Here is a 12230-nt window from a genome sequence, read left to right as displayed (position 1 = left end):
GGGATCACTATATATTGTCGGGATATAATACACTTAAGATCATGTTCGTATCAAGAAAAAAAAAAGGTAGGTTACTTTTTCTCAAGTATCATTATAGTGGAGTACTATATTGCATTAAGTTTTCTTTTATATTCCCATTACCTTATTACCTCAGTATTGTATACGGACATGTGAGGCTCTGGGATGTAGGGCATGTTTTAAGGATGGTATTAAGTATAAATGTGGAAGGTTATAAGGGCAGGGGGAGACGTAAAAAGACGTGGATGGACTGTATGAAATGATGATACCTGTATGATCAGAAGGAGACTGTACAAAACACGCATTAATTGATTATTATGTAATAATTAGTCAATGTAAATAACAGCGCAGGCTAGGTTACCATTCCATTTACATTTATTAAGAAAAGTCACGGGACAAAGTTAGTGTTAAGTACAAGCAAACACTATTCAGATTACATCAAATCATCTAAGGCTTTTATACAAATCCTATTATTCCCCCAAAACTGCTCATCCATCAGCGTCTTTATTATAATACTCAAGGTGAAGCAAAAACTACGTAACAGAATTCACACATTAATTTGAATTTTAAACGCAAGATGTTAAAGTTTAATTTAATTGCAAATTCAACTTTGCCCATCGTCGTAACATAATTGTATTTATTCATCTACACATGCATTTGTTTACTATAACTTGCATAGCGAACACGCTTCTATCGAAAGCTCTTTGTAAAATGTATTTAAAATATATTCTCACATTGTGTCTCGTGCTAGTCGGTGTGAATAGTGAATGTGACAATTATTTGAAGTGTTTAGGTGATTTCATTAACAATTTCTTTGGTAAAATTAACAATACGACAAATATTGAAAATAATGCAAAAAACTTTACCTATTACGAAGTGAAGGACGTTAACGGTAGTGAATTTACTAAAATAATAACGGATATTTCGTCTTTGTTAAAAAATGAAAGTGACGGAGCAGTTACATCGGAATCGGTGTTATCTAAATCTTACAGTAATAATCAAACGCATTTAATAATAAAATTGTTTGAATTCAATGATAAATCAATGGAGTTTGAAGCTGATAATGGGACTACAACAGAACCTGAAGACACCATAGATTCAGTGCAAGAGATAACAATAAACGTGAACAAATCCCATGTTTTAACAGTAACTGAAAATGTTATAAAGGAAGTTAACAATATGATTGTTAATGTAGAGAATTTAGAAGATAACGAAGTATCATTTGACGAGTCATATTTTAATTTTGATGACGAGAATAATACAGATTATCCTAATATAGATTATATAGAATTATATAAGGATGCAACCATTGAATACAATGTACTGAACGTTACTGTAGCACCCAAAGTGGACGACGTATTTGAAAATGAGAAGGAAATTGATAATATCATTGATTATTCCTCAAACATTCCCAACGAAGTTTCCAATATCTCCAAAGATGAAGTAAGTAAACTTGAATCGTTTTTGTTTTGTGTAACAAAAAAGTTAGTTGGTTTATTAACGAAACAGGTTTTTAAAATTGTGGAAATACTTAAATTATATTATTTCCATAAAAAAAAAACATCATAAAGTATAAACAAATCTTGGTTTATGGTTCGTATGTCGATTATAGTTCGATTGAAACGATTTTCAGTTTCAGTTGAAGGCTCGTATGATACATAGACATTTTTAATATTATATATGTTTTTATAATACTTTGAAGAAGATGAGGAAGAAGCGAAAGAGGTTTGTTTGAATCGAAGCATTTGGCGTTCCATTGTTTCTGTCTACCCTAATGGGAGACAGGCGTGACAGATATGTATCTATGTATGTAATACTTCGAATACTAAAAAAAAACTCGGCACATCACTAATCCACTTTCAATCAGCTTTTTAATTTAGTAATTAATTCATATACAAAAGAATCGCTAATTCCCACTGTGTGAACGAAACCCGGAACCCGAAACACTGGTTTACTTACCTTTATTATTTTACGAGTACCACGACATGAATGTTTTTGAAATATAATAACACGGAAGTGTATGGGGACATTGTGACATAACATAAACGACTTATTTATGTAAGAAATTACATGATGCGATTAAGATTTTACATACAATAAATATGGTTATAAGTTGATAAATCTTTCATACATTTTATGGGTTCCGTACCTCTAAAGGAATAAACGGAACCCTTATAGGATCACTTCGTTGTCTATTAAGATCTTTTTTTTTAGGAATGCGTCGAGGTATCAAGTTGAAATTAATATCATATATTCAGGTTTGCAATCTCTTAAAGCAGTGAAAAAATCAAGCTTCTAAATCGACGCAATCAAAAGATACGGCCGTTTATGTTCCATTTATATCGCATATTTTGACATTCGCAAAGGGAATTAAAACCTATAGAGTACTTCCTGTGGACTCAAAGTCATGAATTTTGGCAAGAAGCAATGTTATGTAGCACAGCTAAAGGGAAAAATATGAAACTAGTAAATTTGTAGATTTTAAACTAAAATAAATATTTAAACTTGATGAGTTTGTACAGAACCCTCGTTGGGCGAGTCCGACTCGGATTTTTTTATATTATAATTGTTATTAAATTAATAATAGTACTTAAAATCATGATTGCTTTTTAAAATAACCGTTTTTTATTACATGCCCATTTTATTATATGCCCAAAAAAAGATTGTTTTTAAGTTTGTTGTGTATGTAAAAATATCTTGCGACCCCCTTATTATGTAAAAATATCTTGCGATCCCCTTATTATGTAAAAATATCTTGCGACCCCCTTAGTATGTAAAAATATCTTGCGATCCCCTTATTATGTAAAAATATCTTACGATCCCCTTATTATGTAAAAATATCTTGCGACCCCCTTATTATGTAAAAATATCTAGCGACCTCCTTAGTATGTAAAAATGTCTTGCGACCCCCTTAGTATGTAAAAATATCTTGCGATCCCCTTATTATGTAAAAATATCTTGCGACCCCCTTAGTATGTAAAAATATCTTGCGATCCCCTTATTATGTAAAAATATCTTACGATCCCCTTATTATGTAAAAATATCTTGCGACCCCCTTATTATGTAAAAATATCTAGCGACCCCCTTAGTATGTAAAAATGTCTTGCGACCCCCTTAGTATGTAAAAATGTCTTGCGACCCCCTTAGTATGTAAAAATATCTTGCGACCCCCTACCCTCCACGGTTTCGAATGTGTATGAATTTTACTATAGTACAATTATGAAATCCGTACAGTTGTATTTATATTCACAGTTAGGTATCGATAAAATAAAATAAATAATACATAATAAAGTATTTAAAACAGACATGTAATCGATGTCTGTTATAGATACTTCATTATGTATTATTGATTGATTGATGTATTTATGGAACTGTTGATTTTTCACTGCTTCGCGACCTTCCGCAACCCCCTTGTAGAGGCTCGGGGACCCCCTAAGGGGTCATGACCCATACTTTGAAAAACACTGAACTAAATCAACCGTGATGAGTCAATGGTATTTTAATGAATTTCTAATTATAAGACGTTCCAATATTAGTTTAATATTAATATCAAAGTTAAACATTATAGGCAAGAGGGCAGAAATAACAATTCTTGTGTAAACAGTTCTAAATGGGACACAGAGCACGTAAGTTTATTTAACAAATATTTATATATCGTAAAAAATAAAAAAAAGATAGTTTTTTTTTTATGATACTTAGCACGACAAACGTGCTGCCGGTCCATTGATTTTCGGTTTGAAGGGATTTTTTTGATGGGTGAAAATAGTATGGTAACCCCGCCTGCGCTAACGGGATACGCTGCCGGGGCACCAGTGAAGGGTGATAGATGAGAACGAAAACAAGTCAGTTAGCCCATCATGACGAATTCAACAAGAAATGTTCACAATGGTTTCCATTGGGTACCACGTGAAGGTTAATAAGGCATATTGCTAGCAATGGGGCTGTCAAACTCCATTGCTAACGAGCTTTTTCCCCCCTGCAGATGACTATTGTACAGAGTTGCCCTCTGGTGAATGTAATTTCAAGAGAGCGACAGACAAACTGCTTTACCGTATGTCAGCAAGCGGCGTGGGTAGGCAAAAATGCGAATCATTCATCCAGTAGAGACGAGAGCGATTCAGGAATGCGCCAAAACAATTTTCCATTGAACACCATGACTGATGGTTTGAGTTCGCCATTTTTCACATGTGTTTGAATAGATTTTGACTTCTCTCTCGGCGGCGTACGTATTGCAATCTAGAGCATACCTTCTAATATTTAAACTTTGCAGCCGACTTCAAAAAAGGAGGAGGTATTAAAGTCGGTTGTATAATTTTTTTATGTTCGCGACCTCATAACTACGTCATTCATAATTCTTTCTTTATTTATTTATTATACCAATATAAGATACAGCGAAGCATTTCAATACAATACACTGGCAGATTTTTTTTTAATGGATGATAATGGAATGGTAACCCTACCCGCGCTATCGGTATACACCGGCGGGGCACCAGTGAAGGATGATAGGCGAGGATGAAGTAGGTCAATTAGCTCATCGTGACGAATTCAACAAGAATTGTTCACGATGGTTTCCAGGGGGAACCACGTAGAGGTCGACCTAATAAGGCATATTGTTAGCAATAGGGCTGTCAAACTCCATTGCTAACAATCCCTTTCTCCCCACACTGGTAGATTAGATCTAACTGTACTTACATTTATAGGCAACCACAGCATGACTTGTGTTTGATAAACATTAAAATAGAGTTAAATTATTAAATGTCATTAACGAATAAAGATATTTAACAATATTAGTAAATAATGGAAATTGTGATTAAATTATTTTAAATTATTAATAAATATAATATAATGGCGTGGTACCTCAATTTTACCAGAGGGAGACTTTGTACAAAAGTCGATTGCTTTGGTACCTCTGTCCCATTCGTGTTTCAACCGTAAAGCAGTTGTGTTTGCATGGCTGTGTTTCGGTTTTCGGCGTGAATTTACTGGGTACGGAGGAATAACACCTGAGTCCTCAGGAATGGCAACGCATGGCGGGTATCACGGGCGAAACAGTATACTCTGTTATGTCCATGGTACTGCTCATGTTTATAATGAAAACAGCTTGTTTGCCAGTTAGCCCATCATGATGAATTCATCATGATGGGCTAACGCAAATAGTGTCTGAACGTGGACACACGAGGTTCAGGATGGCTTCGGAAAATAAACTGGAAAATTACTGAAACCACCTGACGGAAAGTGGTAACCGTCGCCTATAGACATGAGCAGTACCATGGACATAACAGAGTATACTGTTTCGCCCATGATACCCCCCATGCGTTGCCATTCCTGAGGACTCAGGTGTTTTCATTCTCATCTATCACCCTTCATTGGTGCTCCGCCAGTGTATCCCATTAGCACAGGCGGGGTTACCATACCATTTTCAATTTTAGTAAATTTTTTTAATAGGTCATATATAAGGGGGCATCCATTAATTACGTATTTTTTCGATCAAGACTTACGTGAGATTAACGCAATATTTTTACAATTTATATTTATTATTCGCGTTCTATAAAACTATAAGTAATTTATTTAAATTAAATAAAATTCAAAGCAAAAACATTTTCTTTTACCCATCAAAAAAAAAATTAGACCCTTCCCCCCTATTCACCAGGGGTGTCACGTGCGCGTTGCCGACCGTGAAGAAATCTTAATATACCCTTTTTGAAGAACTCCATTCCGCAGTCCATAGGGAAAACCTCGGCAGGGAGCTCATTCCACAGCCTGAGCGTTCGTGGGAGAAAATTTCTCTGAAACCGCACTATACGTGACCATTTAGGTATTTCCACTGTATAACGTTAGTTTTTTTTTTAATGTATGATAAAGGAATGATAATCCCGTCAGCGCTATCGGTATACACCGGCGAGGATAAAAAAGGTTGAGTAAGGATGAAAAACCAGGTCAGTTAGCAGATCGTGACGAGGGGAATGGATTGCTAGTAATGAGGAGGTTAGTTCCCATTGCTATCAGGTCGACCTCCACGCGGTTCCCCCTGGAAACGATCGTGACTAATTTATCGTTGAATTCGTCACGATGGGCTAACTGAGCTTTCTTTTCATCCTTCCTTTTCATCCTTACTGGTGGGCACCAGTGCTAGTGTAACATATACCGATAGCGCAGGCGGGGTGACCATTCCATTATCATCCATTAAAAAAAGCGCATCGTGACGAATTCAATGATAAATTAGTCACGATAGTTTCCAGGGCAAGGACAGTTAACTTGTAGAGATAGACCTGATAGGATTAACTGGTAGCAACGGGGACTAACCTCCCCATTACTAACAATACCTTCCCATCAAATAATTTTAGTTTAAACGCATAAATACATAGATTCAAATAGATATATAGATGGAGCATTGAAAATAAATTTATTTTTCAACGCTGATAACTCGGCCAGACAACGCTTAGCTGCGGTATGACGATTGCGAAATCGAATCCCAACACAAACCACTGAAATATCAAACGATATTGGGATCATTTAAAAAAATGATTAAAACCATTTCGTTACGGATCCCCAAAATAAGTGATACCTATTCAGTAGCTGGTTCTGAACAAGCTTGCAGAAATCGGAGTTAATTCTATTATATGTATTCTAAGAATTCGCTATCGGCAAACTTTATTACAATTCGTGAGAACTGTTACGTCTTCTCTACTATGCATTTGTTTCCACTGGCTGGATAATTCAAGTGGGATTTAAATAAATGATTTTAAAAAAAAGATATATAATTAGAATATAATAAAAAAACATTCTGTTTTTAAAAATTTATATATTTTTATGTCATAACTATCGGTTTAACGTGTAATCAGATCGAGAAAGTTCGACTTGTTTCGGGATCAATTCGTGATTCTTATTCATGAGCGGCTTTGACTCTAAATTGCGCGCTAAATTGTTATGCAATAGATTAGTATTTTAATCACAATAGTATATTACATGCAAGCATCGACAAATCAGCCTTTATAAGTCTCCCTCTTGGGGGGTGGGGGGGGGGGGGGGGTCTGCCAGTAGTTATTATGCTTGGCAGGCGATGATAATGGCTTGGTAAGCCCGCCATCGCTGACGGTATACGCTAGCAGGGCACCAGTGAGGGATGATAGGTAAGGATGAAAAGGCAGGTCTGTTAGCCCACCGTGATGAATACACTTCGAATTAAGCACGATGATTTCCAGGGGGAACCACGTGGAGGTCGATCTGATAGGGTATATTGCTAGCCATGGGACAGGCAGGCGGATTGGCAACCGCAGTTAGGCTTTGGAGGATCCTTCGCCCTCCCTTAGTCGCTTCTTACGACACCCACGGGAACGGAAGGGGTGGCCTATTCTATGCCAGGACAACACGGCAAGTGTGAAGTGCAAAATTACATATATAATACGCCTTTTGTGCTATGAAGTACAAAGGGTAGTCTTATAGCTAAAACAATCTCTTCTAGACAACCTTTGGGTACAGGGGGAAAGGCATTGTTAGCAATGGAGTTCGACATTGCTAGCAATATGCCCTATCAGGTCGACCTCCACGTGGTTCCCCCTGGAAACCATCGTGAACAATTCTTGTTGAATTCGTCACGATGGGCTAACTGACCTGCTTCATCCCCATCTATCATCCCTCACTGGTGCCCCGCCGGTGTATACCGATAGCGCGGGTGGGGTTACCATTCCATTATCACTCATTAAAAAAAAAAAACCTTTGGGTACAGGAGAAAAGTAAAACACGATAGCTATCATCGGATTAAGAAGAAATCATATTGTACGTCAAAAATAAGGTAAAACAACGTCCATTTGACGTCTATTCGACGTCGTTTGATCCCGATTCGATTGCATAAAAAGTCACCCGCAGTTTTGTCGCCGAAATAACAAGAGCAGATAAAATTGTCGACCGACCCGTTTCCTGTCATTTTGTGTTTTTTACCCAGGTTTTTTGGGTTTCGTTTTACAAAAAAGGTAAACCGATCCTTTATAAGAGTGTCTGCCTGTGTCTATTAATATATATCTTCGCGGAAATATATATATTTTTATACTTTTATTACAGAGAGGAAAGAGTTGATTAAAAAAAAAACTCAAAAACTATTAAACGCATTTTAAAAGTTCTTTCACTTGTAGAAAGCTACATTAACAGGAAGTGACGTAGGTCATATGTTATTTTTAAAAAGTTACTAGAGGAAGACTTCGTACATAAATCATTTGCGTGGGGTACCTCTGTCCCACTCGTGGTTCAACTGTAATGCAGTTGTGTGTGTGTGTTGGCTTAACCTGTCTACTCTCAGTTGGCCAGAACCTAGGGTTTTTTTTTAATGGATGATAATGGAATGGTAACCCCGCCTGCGCTAACAGTATACGCTGGCGGGGCACCAGTGAGAGATGATAGGTCAGAATGAAAAGGCATGGCAGTTAGCCCACCGTGATATATATACTTGGAATTCAGCATGATGGTTTCCAGGGGGGACCATGTGGAGGTCGACTTGACAGGGTATATTGCTACCATGGAACTAGTAGTCCGCATTACTAAAAATCTCTTCCTCCCCCAAGTTGTTGTGTTTGCATGGCTGTGTTTCGGATTGAAATGTGGGATATGGGGAAAGGGATCGTTAGTAATGGAGACTGAGAATCCCATTGCTAGGAATATACCCAACCAGGTCGACTTCCACGCGGTTCCCCCTGGAAACTATCATGGTTAATTCTTGATGATTTCATCATGATGGGCTAACTGGCCTGTTTTCATTCTCATCTATCACCCTTCACTGGTGCTCCGCCAGCGTATTCCGTTAGCGCAGGCGGGGCTACTAGACCATTTTCACCCATCAAAAAAAACACCTTAGTTCTCAGGAATGGCAACGCATGGGGGGTCCATGGTACTGCTAAGTTAGAAATTACAATGATATAAACCGGATTATGATAACCGAAAAGTAAACGAGAGGAGAGCGTTGATTGAAATAATAAAGAGTAGAAGAGGCAAAATGCTGGGCCACCTTATACGACATGACGATTTTTTTAAGAGCATAATAGAAGGAAAGATAGAGGGCAAAAGAGGAAGAGGAAGACCGAGGATTAACTACATGGGACAGATAAAGGAAACACTAGGCGTCATGTCGTATAGGGAGATAAAGGATATGGCCTGGGATAGAGCTGGCTGGAGGAAGATGCATGGATTGGTTGCACCGACAAGAGGAAACTCTTAAATGAAAATGAAACCGGATTATCAAAAATTTGCCTATTACAGTTATTATAAAATATTTATTCACCTTTCCGCCTGTCTGGCTGTGCGGAGCTGGAGTGGATCGCTAGCAAATTACATTTGTGACATCCATACTGACATCAAAAATGTGAAAGTGAATTTTCTATTACTACAACTTTGTATAGCTGAAATGCTTAATTATTTTATATGTCGACGTTAATTTTATTTGTGTTCATAACACAATTAAATGAATTTTGTACGCCGGATTCTGGTGAAGAGTGTGAACAGTATTTAAGCAATATGTACCATCGTTTTTAGCACTTTTAAAACAAAATAAAGTTCTTTGCATTTGTACTTTTATTATCTGGTTCAGATTAATGACATAAAATTTACTATAGACGTAGATGAGATATAAAATATAAATAAATAAATACTTGGGATGGAAATAGACATAGGTTTATTTATCTATATTCTATTAAACTAATTTAATAAATATAAAAATAAGTTATAATTATTTTTATTACTTACATTAAACCTTTTCAACATGTGTGTTCTCTGACAGACGGATCGTTTACAACAGTGTTGCCAGATACAACTTCGAAATACCACAGTTTATATTTTGGCTCGATCATCCGATGGACTAAGTTGCGGGTTAAACACAGTTTGAAATATAAACAGGACGAGTACATAAACTTGTTATATTTTGTATATACTTTATAATACGTTTTAAGATTTTATTCCGGATAAAGCTAAATTCTTAGTAAATTCGTAGCAACTTTATATTCACATAATTTTGTATTCATATCTCTATATGTATTTAAATAACGAACAGAGTTTTGTGTCTCCAGTCAAACTGTTTACAATTACTCCTCTCCATCCAATGGTTGCCTGGAAGAGATCGCTCTTAGCGATAAGGCCGCCCATTGTTTTCGCATTGTGATTATTTCTTGTAATTGTTTATATTTATAATAAGTTTACTATTGTAATCTTATGGAGGAAACAATAAAGAGTATCTATCTATCTATCTATTCGTTCGTGAAAAGTTAGTGATAGAGAAACATAGGAGTAAAGCCTGGCGATTGGAGGGAGAAGGGATTTGTTAGTATTTGGGCTTAATAATCCCATTTCTAGCAGTATACCCTATCAGGTCGACCTTCACACGATTCTTCTTGGAAATTTTGTTTTATTGTTGAATTCGTCACGATGAGCTCACTGAACTGTTTCATCCTCACCTATCATGCCTCACTGGTGCCTCGCCAGTGTATGCCGTTGAGGATGAAAAGACACGTCGGTTAGCCCATCGTGAAGAATTCAACGATAAATTTGTCACGATAGTTTCCAGGAGTAACCGCGTGGAAATCGACCTGATAGGGTATATTTCTAGCAACAGGGACTGACCTTCTCATTACAACAATACCTTCCTCCCAACATTTAGACATTAGTTACTTTCCTCATTTATCTAAAGAGATGAATAACCGGAAAAAATACCGGACGAATAAAGATTCATCCGGTATTTTTTCCCGGTTATTCCGATTAGTTTCGCGTTCGTACCGGCGGCGGCGACGGCGGCGGCGGCGGGGAGCCGGTTGATAGCGATTATCACGCTATGCGCTGCCATCAATCACCCGCCCACAATGCACTCGGCCAGGTCTCACGCAGATCTACGAAAAAATATTTGTACTACGATATTTATTACAAGGATTACTTTAGTAAATGTTATTGAAAACGAGTATGCGTGTATATGCTTGTTTTTAAACCGTATTATTATTATTTCAGCCGTTAACTGTCCACTGCTGGACATAAGCCTTCCCCATAAGAGGAGTTTTGCCAGTAGTTGTCACGCTTGGTAGGCGGGTTGGCAACCGCAGTTAGGCTTTAGTGATAGATAGATAGATAGATACTCTTTATTGTTTCCTCCAAAAGATTACAATAGTAAACTTATTATACTATATATATATATATATATATATATATATATATATATATATATATATATATATGATGAGTTAAAGTTATCTATTAGAGATAACCTTTGGTTAAAGGAGAACATACATGCCTCAAATTAAATAACTGTAGGGTAATAGATTTATATAGTAATTTACATGGTATATAATATATTCTTTAGCAATATATAGGTTGTAAACCTCTTGGTAATAAATAGAAATGAAGCACAAGTTTTCAAAGTTCATTTATTTTAGATATCAAACTATTAAATCAAATATTTACTTATTTTACTCTGTATTTGACATATAACAAATAATATAACATAAATACTCAACTTCTGTTAATCCATTAACACTTATTTAACTATAGTTTCTTTAGGAATTCCATCAACAATAATTGTGATATATTTTATATAATGACCACGTGGTTCACTATACTTGTTCACTCTTGATACGACAGAGAGCTCCGCTCTGTTCAACGGTTGGACAAGAAGTGTCTCCCCACTCAAATAACAATCTTTTATATCTACAGGGCCGAATTCGAGTGAACAAGTCAGCGAGACCACGTGTTCTTACAATTTCATTACTTTTTATTTAAGTATCATGATAATAAATGATTATAAAATAAATTAAAATATAAATTAGTGTTTTATATACATTACAAGAATAATTCATTACAAATATTTGGTATAATAACAATTTTAATATTTTATTATATTTAAAGTAGTTAGTCTGATTTTTATTAATAAATGTAGGTACACATTTTGACACAAAATGTTTGAGAAAATTGATATAATTTAAAATAACTAACACATGTATATGTATATAGGTTGCAAGTTTTGTTACCTATTTGTTTTCCGTTATCCTTGTATGGCGTGATAAAATAATAAACATCAATTTATCTGTCGTTTAGTTCCAACTAATTTATAACGAAGCCCATTAATTGTATTATCATTGTAACAAAGTTACATCTATTTATATAAAGCACATAATTATTAGCTCGGCGTCTATAGTAATGTTCTCCACACGAACGCCCAAGGTTGGGTAATTAAAGACGGGGGAAAAAAC

The 12230-nt window shown here is 36.0% G+C and overlaps 1 protein-coding gene across 2 annotated transcripts in view; it reads left to right on the top strand.

The window, feature by feature from the left end:
* Positions 1-12230, top strand: part of LOC113513685 (tissue-type plasminogen activator-like) — a 43899-nt gene that overhangs the window by 15387 nt on the left and 16282 nt on the right. Inside the window, exon 1 of one of the 2 annotated variants that reach the window (XM_052893521.1) lies at positions 668-1461. The exons of the other annotated variant lie outside the window; for it this stretch is intronic. Coding sequence (XP_052749481.1) covers positions 670-1461 — 792 coding nt within the window. The 5' untranslated portion in view covers positions 668-669. Of the gene's footprint in view, positions 1-667; positions 1462-12230 lie in introns of those variants that run through there. 2 annotated transcript variants of the gene reach the window in all.

This window comes from Galleria mellonella, unplaced genomic scaffold, assembly GCF_026898425.1.
Source record: "Galleria mellonella isolate WM207_F2 unplaced genomic scaffold, CSIRO_AGI_GalMel_v1 utg176, whole genome shotgun sequence".
Taxonomy (NCBI): domain Eukaryota; kingdom Metazoa; phylum Arthropoda; class Insecta; order Lepidoptera; family Pyralidae; genus Galleria; species Galleria mellonella.
Note: the sequence above shows the minus strand (reverse complement) of the source record. Positions and strands in the feature narration are given on the sequence as shown.